Source organism: Lampris incognitus, chromosome 14, assembly GCF_029633865.1.
Source record: "Lampris incognitus isolate fLamInc1 chromosome 14, fLamInc1.hap2, whole genome shotgun sequence".
In the NCBI taxonomy this organism is placed as follows: domain Eukaryota; kingdom Metazoa; phylum Chordata; class Actinopteri; order Lampriformes; family Lampridae; genus Lampris; species Lampris incognitus.
The window spans coordinates 48,065,937-48,093,511 of NC_079224.1; the positions used below are offsets into that span (position 1 = coordinate 48,065,937).

At 47.1% G+C, this 27,575-nt stretch overlaps 1 protein-coding gene across 6 annotated transcripts in view; it reads right to left on the reverse strand.

Moving 5' to 3' along the window:
- Nucleotides 1–27,575, reverse strand: part of dlg1b (discs large MAGUK scaffold protein 1b) — a 189,056-nt gene that overhangs the window by 48,594 nt on the left and 112,887 nt on the right. For 3 of the 6 annotated variants that reach the window (XM_056293196.1, XM_056293192.1, XM_056293193.1), the window contains exons 5-8: nucleotides 17,243–17,332; nucleotides 16,409–16,462; nucleotides 13,437–13,487; nucleotides 4,436–4,560 (exon numbers count right to left, since the gene is read on the reverse strand). In XM_056293196.1, coding sequence (XP_056149171.1) covers nucleotides 4,436–4,560; nucleotides 13,437–13,487; nucleotides 16,409–16,462; nucleotides 17,243–17,332 — 320 coding nt within the window. The remainder of the gene's footprint in view (nucleotides 1–4,435; nucleotides 4,561–13,436; nucleotides 13,488–16,408; nucleotides 16,463–17,242; nucleotides 17,333–27,575) is intronic. The other 3 variants (XM_056293198.1, XM_056293194.1, XM_056293195.1) reach the window with 1 other exon arrangement.

Consider the following 27,575-nt stretch of genomic DNA (forward strand, 5'->3'; position numbering starts at 1 on the left):
TACCAGTTTTCCTGGTAAAGTCCTACTCGATATTAAAATAAAGTCTTTATGATGTGGATATTCTCCTGTGATGGACTGGCGGCCTGTCCAGGGTGTCTCCCTGCCTGCTGCCCAATGACTGCTGGGATAGGCTCCAACCACCCACTACCCTGAAGTGGATTAAGCGGGTACGAAGAATGACTAGATGACTGAGAAGAGAAATGAAATGACTTTTAACTGGGGACCTGCTGTGGTGGGGTCACTGAAGAGGTTTGTCGACTGGCAGAAGATAAAAAATATACAGACAGAAGAGCCTCTTTTCTCCTGACGGTACCCGGATGTGGACTGGTAGGCTGCTTCTTCTTTTTCAAACCATCCCTTTGTTCCCTCTGATATTTGGTTTCGTTTCTTGCATTGCTTGTTGTGTAAGAGAACCGACCCCCTGGACAGACATCTGACCCCCAGAGCGCCACGGCGAGAAGCTGCCACGCCGGTAACCAGAACCTGCTGCTGGCCTGCCGGCTGGCCGGGCAGACTTTCTCCCAGAACCCGTCACCCTCACCGGGATCGAATGTGTCAGACCAGAGCAGCTCCTCCATCATTGATGAGCACATTTGTGTGTGTGTGTTCTAGCACATCATCAGCAACAGGATGTGGATTAAATCTTTATTTGAAAAGATATGAACCAAATTATGCTTTTTAAGGTGTAACACATAACTTGACTCTACTCTACTCTGGAACCCTGTAATTTCAGAGGATTCAGAGATATTAAAGATTATTATTATTATCATCATCATCATTATTTATATTAGAGATATGAACGACAAAGTACGGGGATGTTTTATGCAACTATTCAACTAGCCATTCCAAAATAAAGACATATAAAAGCAAACTGTTGATGTATGGATGTACACAGTATACTGCATATATATATATATATATATATATATATATATATATATATATATATACACACACACACACACACACACAGTATACTACTGTGTATATGTACTGTTTCAATGTACTGCATACTGTATATACAGTGGTACTTGAAAGTTTGTGGACCCTTTAGAATTTTCTATATTTCTGCATAAATATGACCTAAAACATCATCAGATTTTCACACAAGTCCTAAAAGTAGATAAAGAGAACCCAATTTAACAAATGAGACAAAAATATTATACTTGGTCATTTGTTTATTGAGGAAAATGATCCAATACTACACATCTGTAAGTGGTAAAAGTATGTGAACTTGTAGGATTAGCAGTTAACTTGAAGGTGAAATTAGAGTCAGTTGTTTTCAATCAATGGGATGACAATCGGGTGGGAGTGGGCGCCCTGTTTTATTTAAAGAACAGGGATCTATCAAGGTCTGATCTTCACAACACATGTTTGTGGAAGTGCATCATGGCAAGAACAAAGATTTCTGAGGACCTCAGAAAAAGCGTTGTTGATGCTCATCAGACTGGAACAGGTTACAAAACCATCTCTAAAGAGTTTGGACTCCACCATTCCACAGTCAGACAGATTGTGTACAAATGGAGGAAATTCAAGACCACTGTTACCCTCCCCAGGAGTGGTCGACCATCAAAGATCACACTCCAAGAGCAAGGCGTGTAATACACTGCTCAAAAAAATAAAGGGAACACATAAGCAATGCAATGTAGCTCCAAGTCAATCACACTTTTGAGATATCAACCTGTCCAGTTAGGAAGCAACACTGATTTGTGAATCAATTTCACCTGTTGGTAAATTGTCTAATTTCCACCAGGTGGAAATTAGACAATTTGCAAGACAACCCCTATAAAAGGAATGGATTTGCAGGTGGTGGCCACAGACCATTTGCCTGTCCTCATCTTTTCTGGCCGATCTTTGGTTAGTTTTTCATTTTGCTAGTGCCCTCACCACTAGAGGTGGCATGAGGCGGTATCTGCAACCTACAGAAGTTGCTCAGGTAGTGCAGCTCATCCAGGATGGCACATCAATGCGTGCTGTGGCAAGAATATTTGATGTGTCTCCCAGCACAGTGTCCAGAGCATGGAGGAGGTACCAGGAGACAGGCCAGTACACCAGGAGACGTGGAGGGGGCCGCAGGAGGACAACAACCCCGCAGCAGGACCGCTATCTGGTCCTTTGTGCAAGGAGGAACAGGAGGAGCACTGCCGGAGCCCTACAAAACGACCTTCAACAGGCCACTAATGTGCAGGTTTCTGCTCAAACAGTGAGAAACAGAATGCATGAGGATGGTATGAGGGCCCGACGTCCACAATTGGGGCCTGTGCTCACAGCCCAACACCGTGCAGCCCGATTGACCTTTGCCAGAGAACATCTTGGTTGGCAGATTCGCCATTGGCGCCCTGTGCTCTTCACAGATGAGAGCAGGTTCACACTGAACACATGTGACAGACGTGAGAGAGTCTGGAGACGCTTTGGAGAACGTTTTGCTGCCTGCAACATCCTCCAGCATGACCGGTTTGGCGGTGGGTCAGTGATGGTCTGGGGAGGCATATCCTTGGAGGGCCGCACAGACCTCTACGTGCTAGCCAGAGGTACCATGACTGCCATTAGGTACCGGGATGAGATCCCCAGACCCATTGTCAGACCATATGCTGGTGCAGTGGGCCCTGGGTTCCTGCTCATGCATGACAATGCTCGTCCTCATGTGGCCAGAGTGTGTCAGCAGTTCCTGTATGTCGAGGGCATTGATGCTATGGACTGGCCTGCACGTTCCCCAGACCTGAATCCAATCGAGCACCTCTGGGACATCATGTCTTGTACCATCCGCCAACACGATGTCGCACCACAGACTGTCCAGGAGTTGACCGATGCCCTGATCCAGGTCTGGAGGAGATCCCTCAGGAGACCATCCGTCGTCTCATCAGGAGCATGCCCAGACGTTGTAGGGAGTGCATACAGGCACGTGGAGGCCACACACACTACTGAGCCTCATTTTGAATCGTCTTGAAGAATTTCCACAGAAGTTGGATCAGCCTATGTTCTCATTTTCCACTTTGATTTTGAGTATGATTCTGAATCCAGACCTTAATGGGCTAATGATTTTGATTTCCATTGATCATTCTTAGGTTATTTTGCTCTAAACACATTCCTCTGTCTAATAAATAAAGATTTTCAGCTGAAATATTTCATTCATCGAGGTCTATATTGTGTTTTTAGGTGTTCCCTTTATTTTTTTGAGCAGTATAGTTGGCCAGGTCACAAAGGAACCCAGGGTAACTTCCAAGCAGCTAAAGGCCTCTCTCACATGGGCTAATGGTAATGTTCACGAGTCCACCATCAGGAGAACACTGAACAACAATGGTGTGCATGGCAGGGTTGCAAGGAGAAAGCCACTGCTCTCCAAAAAGAACATTGCTGCCCATCTGCAGTTTGCTAAAGACCACGTGGACAAGCCGGAAGGCTACTGGAAAAATGTTTTGTGGCCGGTTGAGACCAAAACAGAACTTTTTTGGTTTAAATGAGAAGCGTCATGTTCGGAGAAAGGAAAACACTACATTCCAGCATAAGAACCTTATCCCATCTGTGAAACATGGAGGTGGTAGTGTCATGGTTTGGGCCTGTTTGCTGCATCTGGGCCAGGACGGGTTGCCATCATTGATGGAACAATGAATTCTGAATTATACCAGCGAATTCTTAAGGGAAATGTCAGGACATCTGTCCGTGAACTGAACCTCAAGAGAACGTGGGTCATGCAGCAAGACAACGACCCTAAGCACACAAGTCCTTCTACCAAAGAATGGTTAAAGAAGAGTAAAGTTCATGTTGTGGAATGGCCAAGTCAAAGTCCTGACCTTCATCCAATCGACATGTTGTGGAAGGACCTGAAGCGACCAGTTCATGTGAGGAAACCCACCAACTTCCCAGAGGTGAAGCTGTTCTGTACGGAGGAATGGGCTAAAACTCCTCCAAGCCGATGTGCAGGACTGATCAACAGTTATCAGAAATGTTTAGCTGCCGTTATTGCTGCACGGGGGGCGGGGGGGGTGTCACACCAGATACTGAACGCAAAGGTTCACATACTTTTGCCACTCACAGATATGTAATATTGGATCATTTCCCTCAATAAATAAATGACCAAGTATCATATGTTTGTCTCATTTGTTTAATTGGGCTCTCTTTATCTGCTTGTAGGACTTGTGTGAAAATCTGATGATCATATTTATGCAGAAACATAGAAAATTCTAAAGGGGTCACAAACTTTCAAGCACCACTGTATATACTGTATATACGTACTGTATACTGTATAAATACTGTATACACACACACACACACACTGTATATATGTACTGTATCTATGTACTGTATATATGTAAATATGTGTGTGTGTGTGTGTTTGTGCATGTGTGTACATTTACACAGTATAATGTATGCTTATATATGTGTGTGTTTGTGTATTTATGGATGTATATGTGTGCGAATGTGTGTCAGTTCTCACCTAAGCCGCCCATCTTGGGCTGCTGCCCCCCCTGGTATGACCTTGGTGATGAAGATGCTGGGGTCTTCACCGATGTGAGGGTTATCTGTTCCACCTGCGATGCTGAACCCCAGCCCCGAGTTCCCCTGAAGAACACACACACACACACACACACACACACACACACACACACACACACATCCAGCTTTACATAAGTGGTGTGACGAATACTGAGAAGTCCTACTAGTAAAAGTACTGTTACTGTGCTGATTATTTGCTGTAGTACTAGTAAAAGTACTGTTACTGTACTGATTATTTGCTGTAGTACTAGTAAAAGTACTGTTACTGTACTGATTATTTACTGTGGTACTAGTAAACATACTGTTACTGTACTGATTATTTACTGTAGTACTAGTAAATGTACTGTTACTGTACTGATTATTTACTGTAGAACTAATAAAAATACTGTTACTGTACTGATCATTGGCTGTAGTACTAGTAAAAGTACTGACTCAGGTCAAAGTAAATGAGTTTCTTAGTGAAAATCTACATGAGTTACTTTTGTTCTTTTCATGTGTACAAGTGAAACTTGTGAAGTGTTGTCCAGCTGACAGGCCATATCATGAGAAACAAGTTGGACCAGAACACTGGATGTCCAGCTGACAGGCCATATCATGAGAAACAAGCTGGACCAGAACACTGGATGTCCAGCTGACAGGCTATATCATGAGAAACAAGTTGGACCAGAACACTGGATGTCCAGCTGACAGGCCATATCATGAGTAACAAGCTGGACCAGAACATTGGATGTCCAGCTGACAGACCATATCATGAGAAACAAGTTTGACCAGAACACTGGATGTCCAGCTGACAGGCCATATCATGAGAAACAAGTTGGACCAGAACACTGGATGTCCAGCTGACAGGCCATATCATGAGAAACAAGTTTGACCAGAACACTGGATGTCCAGCTGACAGGCCATATCATGAGAAACAAGTTGGACCAGAACACTGGATGTCCAGCTGACAGGCCATATCATGAGAAACAAGTTGGACCAGAACACTGGATGTCCAGCTGACAGGCCATATCATGAGAAACAAGCTGGACCAGAACACTGGATGTCCAGCTGACAGGCTATATCATGAGTAACAAGCTGGACCAGAACACTGGATGTCCAGCTGACAGGCCATATCATGAGAAACAAGTTGGACCAGAACATTGGATGTCCAGCTGACAGGCCATATCATGAGAAACAAGTTTGACCAGAACACTGGATGTCCAGCTGACAGGCCATATCATGAGAAACAAGTTGGACCAGAACACTGGATGTCCAGCTGACAGGCCATATCATGAGAAACAAGTTGGACCAGAACACTGGATGTCCAGCTGACAGGCCATATCATGAGAAACAAGCTGGACCAGAACACTGGATGTCCAGCTGACAGGCTATATCATGAGTAACAAGCTGGACCAGAACATTGGATGTCCAGCTGACAGGCCATATCATGAGAAACAAGTTTGACCAGAACACTGGATGTCCAGCTGACAGGCCATATCATGAGAAACAAGTTGGACCAGAACACTGGATGTCCAGCTGACAGGCTATATCATGAGTAACAAGCTGGACCAGAACACTGGATGTCCAGCTGACAGGCCATATCATGAGAAACAAGTTGGACCAGAACACTGGATGTCCAGCTGACAGGCTATATCATGAGTAACAAGCTGGACCAGAACATTGGATGTCCAGCTGACAGGCCATATCATGAGAAACAAGTTGGACCAGAACACTGGATGTCCAGCTGACAGGCTATATCATGAGTAACAAGCTGGACCAGAACATTGGATGTCCAGCTGACAGGCCATATCATGAGAAACAAGCTGGACCAGAACACTGGATGTCCAGCTGACAGGCCACGTCATGAGAAACAAGCTGGACCAGAACACTGGATGTCCAGCTGACAGGCCATGTCATGAGAAACAAGTTTGACCAGAACACTGGATGTCCAGCTGACAGGCCATATCATGAGAAACAAGTTGGACCAGAACACTGGATGTCCAGCTGACAGGCTATATCATGAGTAACAAGCTGGACCAGAACATTGGATGTCCAGCTGACAGGCCATATCATGAGAAACAAGCTGGACCAGAACACTGGATGTCCAGCTGACAGGCCACATCATGAGAAACAAGCTGGACCAGAACACTGGATGTCCAGCTGACAGGCCACATCATGAGAAACAAGTTGGACCAGAACACTGGATGTCCAGCTGACAGGCCATATCATGAGAAACAAGCTGGACCAGAACACTGGATGTCCAGCTGACAGGCCACATCATGAGAAACAAGCTGGACCAGAACACTGGATGTCCAGCTGACAGGCCATATCATGAGAAACAAGTTGGACCAGAACACTGGATGTCCAGCTGACAGGCCATACATATCATGAGAAACAAGTTGGACCAGAACACTGGATGTCCAGCTGACAGGCTATATCATGAGTAACAAGCTGGACCAGAACATTGGATGTCCAGCTGACAGGCCATATCATGAGAAACAAACTGGACCAGAACACTGGATGTCCAGCTGACAGGCCATATCACGAGAAACAAGTTGGACCAGAACACTGGATGTCCAGCTGACAGGCTATATCATGAGTAACAAGCTGGACCAGAACATTGGATGTCCAGCTGACAGGCCATATCATGAGAAACAAGTTGGACCAGAACATTGGATGTCCAGCTGACAGGCCATATCATGAGAAACAAGCTGGACCAGAACATTGGATGTCCAGCTGACAGGCCATATCATGAGAAACAAGTTGGACCAGAACATTGGATGTCCAGCTGACAGGCCATACATATCATGAGAAACAAGTTGGACCAGAACACTGGATGTCCAGTTGACAGGCCATATCATGAGAAACAAGCTGGACCAGAACATTGGATGTCCAGCTGACAGGCCATATTATGAGAAACAAGCTGGACCAGAACATTGGATGTCCAGCTGACAGGCCACATCATGAGAAACAAGTTGGACCAGAACATTGGATGTCCAGCTGACAGGCCACATCATGAGAAACAAGTTGGACCAGAACATTGGATGTCCAGCTGACAGGCCATATCATGAGAAACAAGCTGGACCAGAACATTGGATGTCCAGCTGACAGGCCATATCATGAGAAACAAGTTGGACCAGAACATTGGATGTCCAGCTGACAGGCCATATCATGAGAAACAAGCTGGACCAGAACATTGGATGTCCAGCTGACAGGCCATATTATGAGAAACAAGCTGGACCAGAACATTGGATGTCCAGCTGACAGGCCACATCATGAGAAACAAGTTGGACCAGAACATTGGATGTCCAGCTGACAGGCCACATCATGAGAAACAAGTTGGACCAGAACATTGGATGTCCAGCTGACAGATCACAGCACGAGAAACAAGTTGGACCAGAACACTGGATGTCCAGCTGACAGGCCAAATCATGAGAAACAAGTTGGACCAGAACATTGGATGTCCAGCTGACAGGCCACATCATGAGTAACAAGTTGGACCAGAACACTGGATGTCCAGCTGACAGGCCAAATCATGAGAAACAAGTTGGACCAGAACATTGGATGTCCAGCTGACAGGCCACATCATGAGAAACAAGTTGGACCAGAACACTGGATGCCCAGCTGAAAGGCCATATCATGAGAAACAAGTTTGACCAGAAAACTGGATATCCAGTTGACAGGCCACATCATGAGAAACAAGCTGGACCAGAACACTGGATGTCCAGCTGACAGGCCATATTATGAGAAACAAGCTGGACCAGAACATTGGATGTCCAGTTGATAGGCCACGTCATGAGAAACAAGTTGGACCAGAATATTGGATGTTCAGCTGACAGGTCACAGCACGAGAAACAAGTTGGACCAGAACACTAGATGTCCAGCTGACAGGCCATATCACGAGAAACAAGTTGGACCAGAACACTGGATGTCCAGCTGACAGGCCACATCATGAGAAACAAGTTGGACCAGAACACTGGATGTCCAGCTGACAGGCCACATCATGAGAAACAAGTTGGACCAGTCCACACGATGCCCAGCTGACAGGCCATATCCTGAGAAACAAGTTGGACCAGAACACTGGATGTCCAGCTGACAGGCCACATCATGAGAAACAAGTTGGACCAGAACACTGGATGTCCAGCTGACAGACCATATCATGAGAAACAAGTTGGACCAGAACACTGGATGTCCAGCTGACAGGCCATATCATGAGAAAAAAGTTGGACCAGAACACTGGATGTCCGGGTGACAGGCCATATCATGAGAAACAAGTTGGACCAGAACATTGGATGTCCAGCTGACAGGTCACAGCATGAGAAACAAGTTGGACCAGAACACTGGATGTCAAGCTGACAGGCCATATCATGAGAAACAAGTTGGACCAGAACATTGGATGTCCAGCTGACAGGTCACAGCACGAGAAACAAGTTGGACCAGAACACTGGATGTCCAGTTGACAGGCCAAATCATGAGAAACAAGTTGGACCAGAACACTGGATGTCCAGCTGACAGGCCATGTCATGAGAAACAAGTTGGACCAGAACACTGGATGTCCAGCTGACAGGCCATATCATGAGAAACAAGCTGGACCAAAACATTGGATGTCCAGCTGACAGGTCACAGCACGAGAAACAAGTTGGATCAGAACACTGGATGTCCAGTTGACAGGCCATATCATGAGAAACAAGCTGGACCAGAACACTGGATGTCCAGTTGACAGGCCATATCATGAGAAACAAGCTGGACCAGAACACCGAATGTCCAGCTGACAGGCCATATTATGAGAAACAAGCTGGACCAGAACATTGGATGTCCAGCTGACAGGTCACAGCACGAGAAACAAGTTGGACCAGAACACTGGATGTCCAGCTGACAGGCCACATCATGAGAAACAAGTTGGACCAGAACATTGGATGTCCAGCTGACAGGCCATATCATGAGAAACAAGTTGGACCAGAACACTGGATGAACAAACCAAGTTTATTCTGTCAACAGAGATTTCCAGAAACACCCAGTATCACCAACTCTTCTTTACTCACACTGATTCTGCAAGTACACATCAGCACAATTTAAGTCACTTTTCATGGTTTCACATGGTGGGTTTCATATGGTGGATTTCACATGGTGGGTTTTCACATGGTCTTCTGTTTTCATTTATTGTCACTACATTCTGTCACTCCCGCTTCATTCACTGCCATTACTTTAGTTAGGAGTGTTGGGAGTGTTAGGAGTGTTGGGTATGTTGGGAGTGAGGAGTTAGGAGTGTTGGGAGTGAGGAGTGTCAGGAGAGTTGGGTGTGTTGGGAGTGAGGAGTTAGGAGTGTTGGGAGTGAGGAGTTGGGTGTGTTAGGAGTGAGGAGTTAGGAGTGTTAGGAGTGTTGGGAGTGAGGAGTTAGGAGTGAGGAGTGTTGGGAGTGAGGAGTTGGGTGTGTTGGGAATGATGAATTAGGAGTGTTGGAAGTGACAAGTTAGGAGTGTTGGGAGTGAGGAGTGAGGAGTTAAGAATGTTGGGAGTTAGGTGTTAGGACTGAGGAGTGTTGGGAGTGAGGAGTTAGGAATGTTGGGAGTGAGGAGTTAGGAGTATTGGGAGTGAGGAGTTAGGAGTATTGGGAGTGTTAGGAGTGTAGGGAGTGAGGAGTTGGGTGTGTTGGGAGTGAGGAGTTAGGAGTGTTGGGAGTGATGAATTAAGAGTGTTGGGGGTGACAAGTTAGGAGTGTGAGGAGTGAGGAGTTAGGAGTGTTGGGAGTTAGGAGTTAGGAGTGTTGGAGGTCAGGAGTTAGGAGTGTTGGGAGTGAGGAGTTAGGAGTGAGCAGTTGGGAGTGTGGAGTTAGGAGTGTTGGGAGTGAAAGGTGAGGAGTTAGGAGTGTTGGGAGTGGGGCTGTGGTGCTTTCAGCAGAAGACTTATTCTCAGGGCTAAGCTTAACAATGTCTCTGTGTTGGTCACCATGATTCTCTATGGACCATCAGTTTGTGAGGACACAGAGCAGAAGTGATGAAGAGGATGTTTTACGGGATGTTCTACAGGATGTTCTACAGGATGTTCTACGGGATGTTCTACAGGACGTACTACAGGAAGTTCTACAGGATTACATTACATTACAGTTATTTAGCCGACGCTTTTATCCAAAGCGACTTACAATAAGTGCATCATTTAACGTAGGAAATGAGGAGAACTACTAGTCATCAGAGGTCATAAATGCATCTAAACAAGCATCTAAGAGCAAAACCAGTGCTAAAGTATAAAGCACAAGAAAGAGTTTTTTTATGAGTGAATACAATAAGTGCTAAGAACAAGTAGCAGGGTAGTAGTTCTTGAAGAGGTGAGTTTTCAACCTGCGCCAAAAGATGGGCAGCGACTCGGCTGTCCTGACATCAGTGGGGAGTTCATTCCACCACTGTTGGGCCAGGACAGAACAGAGCCTTGACCGGGTCAATCGGCAGCAGAGCGAAGTGGTCGGGCGGGGGTGTAGGGCTTGACCATGGCCTGGAGATAGGAAGGAGCTGCTCCTTTCACTGCCCTGTAGGCTAGCACCAGAGTCTTAAACTGGATGCGAGCAGCTACTGGGAGCCAGTGTAGGGACATGAGAAGGGGAGGTGTGTGGGAGAACTTAGGGCGGTTGAACAACAGATGAGCTGCAGCTTTCTGAACAAGCTCCAGAGGTCTGATGGCCGACGCCGGGGCGCCAGCAAGGAGGGAGTTGCCGTAGTCCAGCCGGGAGATGACCAGAGCCAATGTACAGGATGTTTCACAGGATGTTCTACGGGATGTTTTACAGGATGTTCTATGGGATGTTCTACAGGATGCTCTACAGGATGTTTTACAGGATGTTCTATGGGATGCCTTACAGGATGTTCTAAAGGATGATTTACAGGATGTTCTATAGGATGTTCTTACAGGATGTTCTACAGGATGTTCTTACAGGATGCCTTACAGGATGTTCTACAGGATGATTTACAGGATGTTCTACAGCATATTCTTACAGGATGTTCAACAGAATGTTCTTAAAGGATGTTCTTACAGGATGTTCTACAGGATGTTCTTACAGGATGTTCTACAGGATGTTCTTACAGGATGCCTTACAGGAAGTTCTACAGGATGATTTACAGGATGATTTACAGGATGTTCTACAGCATATTCTTACAGGATGTTCAACAGGATGTTCTTACAGGATGCCTTACAGGATGTTCTACAGGATGCCTAACAGGATGTTCTTACAGGATGTTCTACAGGATGCCTAACAGGATGTTCTTACAGGATGTTCTACAGGATGCCTAACAGGATGTTCTACAGGATGTTTTACAGGATGTTCTACAGGATGCTCTTCTGATTTCACAACATAAAACAGGAAATGTACTTCAGGTATCAGCATGAACAGACTTTCATTTCCAGTGATATTTTTACCATCACCATTGGATTTAGACTTCAAAAGTATCTTTTGATGGGTGTGTCTGGAGTAACAGCAGATGTCTGACTGTGTTTGTGGAAGAAGAAGTAACATGATGGACAGATGTGTGACTGTTTGTGGAAGAAGACGTAACATGGTGGACAGATGTGTGACTGTTTGTGGAAGAAGACGTAACATGATGGACAGATGTGTGACTGTTTGTGGAAGAAGAAGTAACATGATGGACAGATGTGTGACTGTTTGTGGAAGAAGATGTAACATGATGGACAGATGTGTGACTGTGGAAGAAGAAGTAACATGATGGACAGATGTGTTACTGTGTTTGTGGAAGATGAAGCAAAATGATGGACAGATGTGTTACTGTGTTTGTGGAAGGAAAAGTTACATGATGGACATGTAGCAGCAGATCATACTGACATGTTACTGTAGACATGTTATGTAGCAGCAGATAATACTGACACGTTAATGTAGACATGTTATGTAGCAGCAGATAATACTGACATGTTACTGTAGACATGTTATGTAGCAGCAGATGATACTGACATGTTACTGTAGACATGTTATGTAGCAGCAGATGATACTGACATGTTACTGTAGACATGTTATTTAGCAGCAGATGATACTGACATGTTACTCTAGACACATTATGTAGCAGCAGATAAAACTGACATGTTACTGTAGACATGTTATGTAGCAGCAGATAATACTGACATGCTACTGTAGACATGTTATGTAGCAGCAGATAATACTGACATGCTACTGTAGACATGTTATGTAGCAGCAGATAATACTGACATGTTACTCTAGACACATTATGTAGCAGCAGATAACACTGACATGTTACTCTAGACATGTTATTTAGCAGCAGATGATACTGACATGTTACTGTAGACATGTTATGTAGCAGCAGATAATACTGACATGCTACTGTAGACATGTTATGTAGCAGCAGATAATACTGACATGTTACTCTAGACACATTATGTAGCAGCAGATAACACTGACATGTTACTCTAGACACGTTATTTAGCAGCAGATGATACTGACATGCTACTGTAGACATGTTATGTAGCAGTAGATAATACTGACATGTTACTTTAGACATGTTATGTAGCAGTAGATAATACTGACATGTTACTGTAGACATGTTATGTAGCAGCAGAAATTAAAACACATCAACACACACACACAAAGCCTGTGGTCCGGTTCAACATCCTTACCTGCGAGGTGTTGTTCTGACTGAACATGACTTTAAAACAGTTTAAAACCAGCCTGTCTGTGCTGGCCTCATGAGGCCTGGTTCTACATGTCTGATATCTCTCAGCTAGATCTCACACAGCGTTCAGAGGCACAGCAGAGTCCATGTGTGGCCTTCACCACACATGGACCGAGGAGGCTCCATGGTAAATACAGCATGGCATATGAAGCCATGTCTGCATGATGCAGCAGCCTGCCTGATTTGACTGGGAAAAGGCTCTTCAGAGCACAGTTGGTCCATTCAGAGACCGTGTGGCCTTGAGTCAAGAGGACATTAAAGTAGTGTTGGATGTCTTACCCGCTCCAGTGTGATCTCCTCATATTCATAATCTGCTTCAGTCCCATTCACCTGGAAGAAGAATGAAGAGACGTCATCAGAAACCAGACTTCTATGGATGAACCACAAACATCATCCATAGTGTCCTTCACATCTCTGCAGAGGACACAACACAACATGAAGCCACACATCCATGAATCAACACATCCATGAAGCAACACATCCAGAAGTTTGAATACAGGACCGGGAAAAGCTCACGTTCAGTCAACACATTCTAAACTGGGAGCTGACCGGTATAACCACAGTCCCTGGCATTAGATTAGAGGTGACCACTCTTGGGACACTACGTCTGAGCAGTTTAGTATCATTATTAACTTTTAATTAACTTTTAAATGGCTTTTTACACTTCTTTCATGTGATATCTCAGCCTGTTAACTAATATGACGACGGCACCTTGCTTGGTTGTTTTATTTTTCATGGTTGTTTTAGAGAACAAAGCCCCCCCTACCCCAAATCAATACAAATTGCTTTAATTTTCACCACATTGTACTGATGGCAGCAGGAGTGGCTGGTGGTTGAAAGCCTTGCAGAAGGGAACCTCAGTCGTGTCTCTCACTTTACATTTACATCACTGCACATGGAAATCAATCCAGCAACCGTTCTAAGTGCTCCTCGATCACCTTTAGTTTCTGTCTTCACTGAATCTACACTACCATCTCCCAGATGTAGACAACACACACACTAGCTAGCTAGCAGCAGAACTGAATCTACACTACCATCTCCCAGATGTAGACAACACACACACTAGCTAGCAGCAGAACTGAATCTACACTACCATCTCCCAGATGTAGACAACACACACACTAGCTAGCAGCAGAACTGAATATACACCAAGGGCCGCAGTGTCTGCAGGTATTTGTTGCAACCATGCACTACATCACCTGATTAAACTAGTTCCTTTCTCTCCTTGATCCAGGTGAGCTAATTAGTTAAATCAGGTGGTGTAGTGCATGGTTGCAACAAATACCTGCAGACACTGCGGCCCTCGAGGCTTGGAGTTTGACACCCCTGATCTACACTATCATCTCCCAGTTGTAGACAACACACACCTAGCTAGCAGCAGAACTGAATCTACACTACCATCTCCCAGATGTAGACAACACACACCTAGCTAGCAGCAGAATTGAATCGACACTACCATCTCCCAGATGTAGACAACACACATCTAGCTAGCAGCACAACTGAATCTACACTACCATCTCCCAGATGTAGATAACACACACCTAGCTAGCAGCAGAACTGAATCTACACTATCATCTCCCAGATGTAGACAACACACATCTAGCTAGCAGCAGAACTGAATCTACACTATCATCTCCCAGATGTAGACAACACACATCTAGCTAGCAGCACAACTGAATCTACACTACCATCTCCCAGATGTAGATAACACACACCTAGCTAGCAGCAGAACTGAATCTACACTATCATCTCCCAGATGTAGACAACACACACCTAGCTAGCAGCAGAACTGAATCTACACTATCATCTCCCAGATGTAGACAACACACATCTAGCTAGCAGCACAACTGAATCTACACTACCATCTCCCAGATGTAGATAACACACACCTAGCTAGCAGCAGAACTGAATCTACACTATCATCTCCCAGATGTAGACAACACACATCTAGCTAGCAGCACAACTGAATCTACACTACCATCTCCCAGATGTAGATAACACACACCTAGCTAGCAGCACAACTGAATCGACACTACCATCTCCCAGATGTAGACAACACACATCTAGCTAGCAGCAGAACTGAATCTACACTTCCATCTCCCAGATGTAGACAACACACACCTAGCTAGCAGCAGAACTGAATCTACACTACCATCTCCCAGATGTAGACAACACACACCTAGCTAGCAGCAGAACTGGGTGATAGTGACATCATCAAGTATCAATATATTTCTGACTGATCACCTCCATATGGATGATGTGGTGATATTTAGTTGATGACTATTGGTGCTTTCATAAGATATTTATACAGCAGTAAATGATGATAAATGATCATTAGTAATGTGGATATGATGACCAAGCAGGTAGAGACGTTCATTGTTCATGTCACTAAAACAGTGGAATAAGTTCAGAAAACAGTCTCACTTTACTGTAATGCAGCCTTTAAGACCAGGGAATGACAACAATTATGTTATACCACCATGTTACCACAACCACAACCCCACTACACATCTAGTCTCACAACATAATATCTATATTATATCCATATTATATACAGATAATGTCCAGATATAACTAGCAGAGACACACTGATAGGGAAAGACAGTCTACACATACAGAGTAATGCTCGTTCAGAGGGTTTTATTGATACATGAAGGTTTCAGTCTAACAAAATCTTCATCAGCATGTCAACAGATCAGGAAGGCCCCTGGCAGCAGTGCAGACTATTTCTCCAACAAACCGGTAACCCCCACCTGCAGGGGGCAGTATACAGCCCAGCAGGGTGGGCCTACAGCCCATCAGCACCACGGACAGCAGACAGCATGCAAGAACAGCTTCAGAGGTGTCATGTGATTTTTTATAACTATGTCAGTGCCCCCTCTCTGAACACAGGCAATTCTCAGCACGTTAACTTCACAAGACTCTTTATCGATAGCTAGCTAGCTCGCTAACTAGCATGATGTCGCTAGGCAACTTTTCAAAAACAACACAAGCACGCACAAACCCAACACCACGGCTAAACCTACACAGTCCAAACTGCTTCAGTGTTACATCCAACACATAACACAGCTGACATCCATTTAGATTCAAAACTAGCTGTAAATCACAAAATACAGCTTAATAACTATTCGTAAATATCTTTTTTTAAATTTCTCATAAAATAATGGATCTACATGTTCAAAAGAAGCAGAAATCATCTTGAACAGCCAGCTTCCTGCCTGCATGCGGCTGGATTAGCGTGTGGTACTTACATATGGAGGTGTGTCCAGGCTGTCCGTGTTGACCACCACAGGGGGAGGGTTGGCCTGCGGTACACACAACACAGCACACAGATTTAAATAAAAACAAAAAACATTTCTGTGCCCCCCCTCCCCTCCCCATAAAAAGTTCCCTCCTAACAAACCCCCAGTAGAAGCCCTCAGAAGCACATGAGAGGAACAACAAAGCCTGGTGTGACTAGGTTGACATGGAGGACTTACTCTCCTCATGCTGTGATGGAGCAACTGAGGCTAACAGAGGAGCAACTGAGGCTAATGGAGGAGCAACTGGGGCTAACAGAGGAGCAACTGAGGCTAACAGAGGTGCAACTGTGGCTAACAGAGGAGCAACTGAGGCTAATGGAGGAGCAACTGAAGCTAACAGAGGAGCAACTGAGGCGAATGGAGGAACAACTGAAGCTAACAGAGGAGCAGCTCAGGCTAACGGAGGAGCAACTCAGGCTAACGGAGGAGCAGCTCAAGCTAACGGAGGCAGTGGCTGGACTGGAGCAGAGATTAGCAGGCAGCCATACGTAATAGATGAATATGCAGCGCTGGAGCATGAAGGCTAAACCTATCAAATTAGTTTCTGTGAGCACATCCCCTCCTTCTCTCTCCCTCACTCTCTCTGTCTGTCTGGCAGACAAGCAGATGGGCTCTTTTCAGTCATACTGTGGCCCTGTCTCTCTCTCTCTCTCTCTCTCTCTCTCTCTTTAATCCCTTTACTCTATCAGACTCATGGAGGGAGGGTAGAGATGAAAAAAGAACAGCGCAACAGAGGACTAAATGAAGAGAACGATGTGGAGACAGATGAGAGGAGTTGAGGACCTGAGGTGGAGGAATGGCGGCGCTCTCAGCTGGGATGGGCGAGACGGGGATCACAGGGATTATGGGAGAGGAAGGCGGAGCCTCTGCCTGCTAGATGACAGCATGGTGGGAAGGTCAAAGGTCAGACATATAGTGCAACACATGCCAACAGCCACGACAATGTGGTGGACGTGGACAGGTGTGTGAGTGGTGGACGTGGACAGGTGTGTGAGTGGTGGATGTGGAGGGGTGTGTGAGTGGTGGATGGGGTGAAGGTGGGCTGGAGGATGGGGTGATGGAGGAGGAGGAGGTGTGCATGTCTCTGGTCTCATCCCTGGCCTGACATTGGGACCAGTGGTTTGGGTCCTAGATGGACGGAGTTTAACAACAGACGCTGAGGCGAGAACCAAGAAGACGACAGGTACACTTGTGTGACTGACAACCTACCAGACACCGTCCCAATAAACCCACTCACCTGCTGCTCACAGCAGATTAACACCCTGCTCTTTCACCCCGGTCTGCTCCGGCTGTGTGTGTCTGTGTGTGTGTCTCTGTGTGTGTGTGTGTGTGTGTGTGGTGTGTGTCACGCCCTGTTCGTGATTAGAAACAGCAGACATTTCAATCACGTCTTAACGACAGAGGAAAACTGTGACGCCATCCGTCACACAGGGAGCTCCCCCAGTCACAGCTGTGGTGACCTCAATGCAAAGGTCAAATGTCAAAATCGTTCAGGGTGAATGTTCTGGATGCAGGTGCCATGTAAGAAAAGCAAAGGAGCTGTCCTTTCATCTTGATGTCAAGAGTGCTGTCAGCGTGATATCACAGTGATGCCAGAGTGGTGTCAGAGTGATGTCACAGTGCTGTCAGAGTGATGTCACAGCAGTGATGCCAGTGATGTTACAGTGATGCCAGAGTGGTGTCAGAGTGATGTCACAGCAGTGATGCCAGAGTGGTGTCACAGTGCTGTCAGAGTGATGTCACAGCAGTGATGCCAGTGATGTTACAGTGATGCCAGAATGATGTCAGAGTGATGTCAGAGTGATGCCAGAGTGATGTCACAGCAGTGATGCCAGAGTGGTGTCACAGTGCTGTCAGAGTGATGTCACAGCAGTGATGCCAGAGTGGTGTCACAGTGCTGTCAGAGTGATGTCACAGCAGTGATGCCAGTGATGTTACAGTGATGCCAGAATGATGTCAGAGTGGTGTCAGAGTGATGCCAGAGTGATATCATAGCAGTGATGCCAGTGAGGTCACTGTGATGTCACAGTGATGTTACAGTGATGCCAGAGTGATGCCAGAGTGATGTCACAGTGATGTCAGAGTGATGCCAGAGTGATGTCAGAGTGATGCCAGAGTGGTGTCACAGTGATGCCAGAGTGGTGTCACAGTGATGCCAGAATGATGTCAGAGTGATGTCAGAGTGATGCCAGAGTGATGCCAGAGTGATGCCAGAGTGGTGTCACAGTGATGTCAGAGTGATGCCAGAGTGATGTCAGAGTGATGCCAGAGTGGTGTCACAGTGATGCCAGAATGATGTCAGAGTGATGTCAGAGTAATGCCAGAGTGATGTCAGAGTGATGCCAGAGTGGTGTCACAGTGATGTCAGAGTGATATCATAGCAGTGATGCCAGTGATGTTACAGTGATGCCAGAATGATGTCAGAGTGATGCCAGAGTGATGTCAGAGTGATGCCAGAGTGATGTCAGAGTGATGCCAGAGTGATATCATAGCAGTGATGCCAGTGATGTTACAGTGATGCCAGAATGATGTCAGAGTGATGTCACAGTGCTGTCAGAGTGATGCCCCAGCAGTGATGCCAGTGAGGTCACTGTGATGTCATAGTGATGTCATAGTGATGCCCCAGCAGTGATGCCAGTGAGGTCACTGTGATGTCACAGTGATGTTACAGTGATGTCAGAGTGATGTCACAGCAGTGATGCCAGTGATGTCACTGTGATGCCAGAGTGATGTCACAGTGATGCCAGCCCAAGCATAGTAGGCATCTCACATGGTAGTCAAGATAATGGGGACACACACACACTCTCTCTCTCTCTCTCTCTCTCTCTTAAGAGATGCCTTCATGCAGTTTCTGAGCACGTTTAACACGGGTGGTTTGAATTACAACCGGAAGGTGGGCGTGGTTTTATGATTCATAGCTATTGGCTACTGAAACTCAGGGTGGTTGTGTGGGTGTGGCTGGGTGGGTAAACACTGGGGCTAAACCGCTTGTGTAGAAAAACAAGAAATTCACTGGTGACAGCCCCCTTCCTGCCCTGTCGTCACTTTACAAACAAACAAAGGCGAGTGACAAGACCACCGACAGCAGCTTTGAGGTTGAGGATGTGGAAGTGGAAGATGAGTCCTCATTCTCACTGGAAGTTGACTACTCGCCTCACGAACAGCATGTTGCTCAGCCAATACAGCCGTATTCCTTCCAGCCCAAAGGGGGCGTCTCTGCTTTTGTAGCGTCCCGCTACGGACACGCCCTCTATGCTAATGGTCATTCGTGACGCGGCAAGTTACCACATTTTCGCCAACTGGGAATCAGTTACTCGACCGCCGATATCTCTCGTCTGGCCATAAACGTGATTTTAGGGCTACCATTTGTCTCATCGACCACATCCACACTCCTTACATCGACTAACAACGGGACAAGTTGGATTTTGATGCAAGTATCTCTTTAACCCTCTTCAGTGATGATGTCACTGGGTCCTCCAGAGTATTTACATCTATTCAGCTTTTCCTTGATGGAAAACAAAACCGGGACTTATGGATCCACTTATTTCACTTTGTTCCAACATTTGTTGAATACGGTCATCCGTTATGTTTAAATGACTTCACAAATTTCAAAAGATATTACACAAACCGTTATCAGAGAACCGCTCCCCCTGAAAGCTGGATCTGACCAGGACCTGAACCACACACATTCTTCTATATGGTAAATGGACTGCATTTATACGACGCTTTCCTAGCCTACCGACCAATCCAAGTGCTCACAGTGTACGGCCTCACATCCACACACTCATCCACACACAGGGGCGGCATGGCTCAGCAGGTAGAGAGGGTCGTCTAGTCATCAGAAGGTCACTGGTTCAATGCCCAACTCCTGCAGAGAACGCATTGAAGTGTCCTTGAGCAAGACACTGAACCCCCAACTGCTCCCGATGAGCAGGATGGAGCTTCGCACGGCAGCCTCCTCCATCAGTGTGTGATGGGGTGAATGTGAGGCGTACCCTGTAGAGCACTTTGAGTGGTCAGTAAAACGAGAAGAGCCTGTATAAACGCAGTCCATTCACCACACTCTGATGGTGGAGGCTTCCATGCAAGGCACCAACCTGCTCGCCAGGAGCAGTTAGGGGTTCAGTGTCTTGCTCAAGGACACTTCACCATGCTCTCTGGAGGAGCCGGGGCTCGAACCAGCGACCTTCCAATTACTAGACAACTCGCTCTATCTCCTGAGGTAGCATAATGGTTTCCATCTTGAAAGCAAATCAACAGGAATCAGTACTGGCAGTGAACAAGTGATGTTGGTGCATTGGTCTAGTTAGTACATAACCCTCGTTAGTACACAACCCTCGTTAGTACACAACCCTAGTTAGTACATAACCCTCATTAGTACACAACTCTAATTGGTACATAACCCCAGTTAGTACACAACCCTAGTTAGTACATAACCCTACTTAGTACACAACCCTAGTTAGTACACATCCCTAGTTAGTACACAACCCTAATTAGTACATAACCCTTGTTAGTACACAACCCTAGTTAGTACACATCCCTACTCAGTACACATCCCTAGTTAGTACACATCCCTAGTTAGTACATAACCCTAGTTAGTACACAACCCTAGTTAGTACACATCCCTAGTTAGTACACAACCCTAGTTAGTACACATCCCTTAGTACATAACCCTAGTTAGTACACAACTCTAATTGGTACATAACCCCAGTTAGTACACAACCCTCGTTAGTACACAACTCTAATTGGTACATAACCCCAGTTAGTACACAACCCTAGTTAGTACATAACCCTACTTAGTACACATCCCTAGTTAGCACACAACCTTAATTAGTACACAACCCTAGTTAGTACACATCCCTAGTTAGTACACAACCCTAATTAGTACATAACCCTTGTTAGTACACAACCCTAGTTAGTACACATCCCTACTTAGTACACATCCCTAGTTAGTACATAACCCTAGTTAGTACACAACCCTAGTTAGTGCACAACCCTTGTTAGTACACAACCCTAGTTAGTACACATCCCTACTTAGTACACAACCCAGTTAGTACACATCCCTACTTAGTACACAACCCTAGTTAGCACATAACCCTAGTTAGTACACATCCCTACTTAGTACACAACCCTTGTTAGTACACAACCCTAGTTAGTACACATCCCTACTTAGTACACAATCCAGTTAGTACACAACCCTAGTTAGTACACATCCCTACTTAGTACACAACCCATAGTTAGTACATAACCCTAGTTAGTACACAACCCTAGTTAGTGCACAACCCTTGTTAGTACACAACCCTAGTTAGTACACATCCCTACTTAGTACACAACCCAGTTAGTACACATCCCTACTTAGTACACAACCCTAGTTAGCACATAACCCTAGTTAGTACACATCCCTACTTAGTACACAACCCTTGTTAGTACACAACCCTAGTTAGTACACATCCCTACTTAGTACACAATCCAGTTAGTACACAACCCTAGTTAGTACACATCCCTACTTAGTACACAACCCATAGTTAGTACATAACCCTAGTTAGTACACAACCCTAGTTAGTACACAACTGTATTAAGAGTGGTGGTTGAGGAGAGAGTATGAACGGTGTTATATTTCATCTTCATCTCAAACCACCTCCAGCTCATCATTTACTTTCTGACTTGTAGAAAATCCAGTTTGTCCCAAATGTGTTTTTTTTCCCCCAACCAAGTATTTCTGCTTTTCTGAAACCCTTTAAAAGGTGCAACTAGGTTTCAATTTATGGCATGCCCATTTTCTAGTAGTAGTGGTAGTGGTAGTAGTAGTAGTAGTAGTAGTAGGTGTGCCTCTGAGATTAAACTGTCGAAATGTGAATTCCATAATCATCAACTATATGGTGAATGGGAATAAGATTACAATCATTATCATTATAGCTTTTCTTGGTTGTGTGCAGTTTTTCTTCGTCTGAACTGAGGTTCACAGACAGGGGGTGTTGTGACTGTTTGACTGGAAAGCCCTCTGGGGCAGGCTAATGAACCTGACTTTATTAATTGGTGGTTGGCCCCTCAACATTTTGACCTTTATTATGAGTGAGTGGTCAGGAAACGAGCAGCAGACAGGAAGTGAAGTGCCATTCAGACAGGCTTCATTGTTGTGCTGCAGCGGCAGCGGCAGAAGTTTATGGAAAACCAACAGACGCTAAAATTAGCCACACGGATCGACAACATTGATCCACAAGCCCTACTTTCGGAGCGCCGCTCGGAAAGCCACTGACGATGGGGCTTAATTGCTCCCAAAGAACACAAACCGGCTTGACACGCAGTGTCACGACAGAACAGACATGAGGATTTCAGTTTAAGGAGACTGACAGGTGGGAGAAGGGAGCCTTTGCTAGCCGGATCTTTGTTGCGGCACCTTAACACCGAGCAGAGAGAATGCTGGACCTCAGGATGTGAGAGGAGAGTGAACAGTCACCGCCACACAAGGCAAACACGAACCTCACAAACACAACATGGACACAACAGGGGGGGAGGGACTGGGCGTACACAGGCAACAGGATGGTCAGAATCTGTTCACCATAAACTAAACCAGTAACTCAGCCCCCATCCCGGCTCAGAAGACCCAGCTGTAACCACCAGACCAGAGTACCAGAGTCCTTCAGATCACATTCCTCTCCAGAGACGCCAAATGACGACGACAGCAGAAGAGTTTTCAATTCCCGGATCACAAACATAAACCACAATATTAGAAAGGTGAAGGGTCACATTGCCCCAAACACACTCCTGTCGTCACTGACAAGACGCATCAACAGAAGAAGTGAAAGGGTGGAGAGAGAGAGAGAGAACAGAAATACAGAACCGGTCACAAAGTGCCATCAGGGAGGATCTGTGCAGGGTGTTTCTAATTGGCAGCGTATCTACGACCTGTACATGCAGACACTGTGCAGCCACTCCTGCCACATGGGGGCTGTACCTTATTGAAGGCAAAAGGGACCCAGGGTATTTCAGGCCTGCTGGCCGCATGGCTGTTGCCCACTTTGGCCGTGCTCTTGGTGGGACTCTTCTTCACACTGTCTCGCAGGTTGATGAAGCGGCTGCGGGCACGGCAGGAGGCTGGCAGGGTGCACGCCGTGAAGGTCGCCAAGTTCGCCTGGACCTGCGGAGGACTCAGCTGGCGGCGTTGGGTCCGGGTTTCATTCTGGTTTTGGGGTGGGTGGTAGGTTGTTTGTTGCTGCTGCTGCTGCTGCTGCTGGTGGAGCTGGATGGCATGTTGCCTTTGCAGGGGGTGCAGGTGAGCAAGGGACTCCTGGAGGTTGATGTTGACCCGCGGATGATTGGCAGGTTTACCCGATCCCTTCTCTGTGCTGCTGGCGGTCCTCGAGCCACACTCGTGTCGTGGGAAATGCGTGGTCATTTCCTTTCCGTCTGGGTGGAGGAGTGATGAAGAGGAAGATGAGAGTACTATAGATGTATCCTCCTGGCTGCTGAGGACTCGGATGGTTTCTCCTCTGCTGTGTTTTAGGCGACAGATCCAGGAGGTAGTCCTGCTAGTCTGCAACAACCCTCAACAAATGCAGAACAGACTCCCTCTTTCCCCTCTGCTGGAGCTCCGTCACTCTGTCACTTGCCCACTCTCTCGTCCTCGCATTCTCCAGCCAATTAACAGGCTCCAGTGAGCTCGGCACATGTCGGCACCCCCTGCCCCCCACGCTCAGCATGAATAATCAATGTCGCCCCCGGATTCTGACACACAGCCGCGCGTGTCGTCAGCGGCAGTGCAGGGACGGCGAGGAGGGGTTCCTTTATGCAGCGTGGGCAGGAAGTCAGTTTTCAAATTCTGATTCCCCCTTTCTCCTGCAGCGGGCTGTGAGGAGGTGGAAACGCTGCTAGAATGATTCAAGTCTGGGAGAGCTCAAGCAGGTGATGATGATGATGATGATGATGATGACGATGATGATGATGTGCCGTCTGTTTTTTTTAAGGGTTTATTGCCTCGTGTGACCGACAAGTGAATTAGAACCGCACAAACTTCACAACATTTGTGCTCATTTGTGTTTCTCTAAATGAAACAAGAGGCTTACCCTTCCAGAGCGACTGTTGGCACAAAGCGAAGGGATGATGGGGTCTTAGTTTCCACCCAGACGACATGTTTTGATTTATCTGAATGATTTGCTTCCTCATGAGGGCGTTCGTACTGCCTGAAGAAAGGGGACCACTCGTCCTGCTGTGGACAAGATAAGGATCAAATTAAATGGGCGTCCAGGTGGTGTAGCGGTCCTATCCCGTTGCTTACCAACCAAGAATAATGCAAGAAAGACAGAACCAAAGTCCACAGTCGGGCGTCCGGGTAGCATAGCGGTCTATTCTGTTAGCTACCAACACGGGGATCGCAGGTTCAAATCCCCGTGTTGCCTCCGGCTCGGCTGTGTCTGCGGGTGGGAAGCCGGATGTGGGTATGTGTCCTGGTCGCTGCACTAGCGCCTCCTCTGGTCGGTCGGGGTGCCTGCTCGGGGGGATAGCGTGATCCTCCCACGCGCTACGTCCCCCTGGTGAAACTCCTCACTGTCAGGTGAAAAGAAACGGCTGGGGAGTCCACATGTATGGAGGAGACATGTGGTGGTCTGCAGCCCTCCTGGATCAGCAGAGGAGGTGGAGCAGAGACCGGGACGGCTCGGGAGAGGGGGGTGATCGGCCAAGTACAATTGAGGAGAAAAAGGGGGGGGGGAGGAGAAGATGGGGAGCTAGCTAGTAACATTTTTTACTAATTCAGAAGGAAAAATCTTCAGCGGTAATCTGGCTTTCTGTACACGTGTTAAAATGTTCACAGGTCCGTTTCCGTGGAGCAGGAGTCCCCCAGAGAGGAGCAGTGCCGGGCCGCATGGCCCGACAGATGGTAGGCTACGTATGGCAGGCACAGCCAGCCTTTAGCTTGGCTGAATTATGAATGGCTGGATGATTTATACAACACAAAATATGGCCCCGACTAGCCCACATGGTGGTGTTGACATGGCAACCGGTGCCGTCCATCTGCACCGACTTGGGATTTATCAATGAAGGCCCGGGACGCTCAGTGGGCGGGGCTTCGTAAGATCGCTCTCGCCTCACCGCCACCATCATCAGCTGGGAACGGCACCATAACCTGGTGATGACGTCATTACCAGAAGGGCCCCACCTACCCCCAATCACCTCCACTACATCCACCCACCAGCACACACACACTGTGCCTTACACCTCCACTACATCCACCCACCAGCACACACACACACTGTGCCTTACACCTCCACTACATCCACCCACCAGCACACACACACTGTCCCTTACACCTCCACTACATCCACCCACCAGCACACACACACTGTGCCTTACACCTCCACTACATCCACCCACCAGCACACACACACTGTCCCTTACACCTCCACTACATCCACCCACCAGCACACACACACTGTCCCTTATACCTCCACTACATCCACCCACCAGCACACACACACTGTCCCTTACACCTCCACTACATCCACCCACCAGCACACACACACTGTCCCTTATACCTCCACTACATCCACCCACCAGCACACACACTGTCCCTTACACCTCCACTACATCCACCCACCAGCACACACACACACTGTGCCTTACACCTCCACTACATCCACCCACCAGCACACACACACACTGTGCCTTACACCTCCACTACATCCACCCACCAGCACACACACACTGTCCCTTACACCTCCACTACATCCACCCACCAGCACACACACACTGTCCCTTACACCTCCACTACATCCACCCACCAGCACACACACACTGTCCCTTACACCTCCACTACATCCACCCACCAGCACACACACACACTGTCCCTTACACCTCCACTACATCCACCCACCAGCACACACACTGTCCCTTACACCTCCACTACATCCACCCACCAGCACACACACACTGTCCCTTACACCTCCACTACATCCACCCACCAGCACACACACACACACTGTGCTTTATACCTCCACTACATCCACCCACCAGCACACACACACTGTCCCTTACACCTCCACTACATCCACCCACCACCACACACACTGTCCCTTACACCTGCACTACATCCACCCACCAGCACACACACACTGTCCCTTACACCTCCACTACATCCACCCACCAGCACACACACACTGTCCCTTATACCTCCACTACATCCACCCACCACCACACACACTGTCCCTTACACCTGCACTACATCCACCCACCAGCACACACACACTGTGCTTTATACCTCCACTACATCCACCCACCACCACACACACTGTCCCTTACACCTGCACTACATCCACCCACCAGCACACACACACTGTGCTTTATACCTCCACTACATCCACCCACCACCACACACACTGTCCCTTACACCTGCACTACATCCACCCACCAGCACACACACACTGTGCCTTACACCTCCACTACATCCACCCACCATCACACACACTGTCCCTTACACCTCCACTACATCCACCCACCAGCACACACACACTGTCCCTTATACCTCCACTACATCCACCCACCAGCACACACACACTGTCCCTTACACCTCCACTACATCCACCCACCAGCACACACACACTGTCCCTTACACCTCCACTACATCCACCCACCAGCACACACACTGTCCCTTACACCTGCACTACATCCACCCACCAGCACACACACTGTCCCTTACACCTCCACTACATCCACCCACCAGCACACACACACTGTCCCAAACACCTCCACTACATCCACCCACCAGCACACACACACTGTGCCTTACACCTGCACTACATCCACCCACCAGCACACACACACTGTCCCTTACACCTCCACTACATCCACCCACCAGCACACACACACTGTCCCTTACACCTCCACTACATCCACCCACCAGCACACACACACTGTCCCTTACACCTCCACTACATCCACCCACTAGCACACACAGTCCCTTACACCTGCACTACATCCACCCACCAGCACACACACACTGTGCTTTATACCTCCACTACATCCACCCACCACCACACACACTGTCCCTTACACCTCCACTACATCCACCCACCAGCACACACACACTGTCCCTTACACCTCCACTACATCCACCCACCAGCAC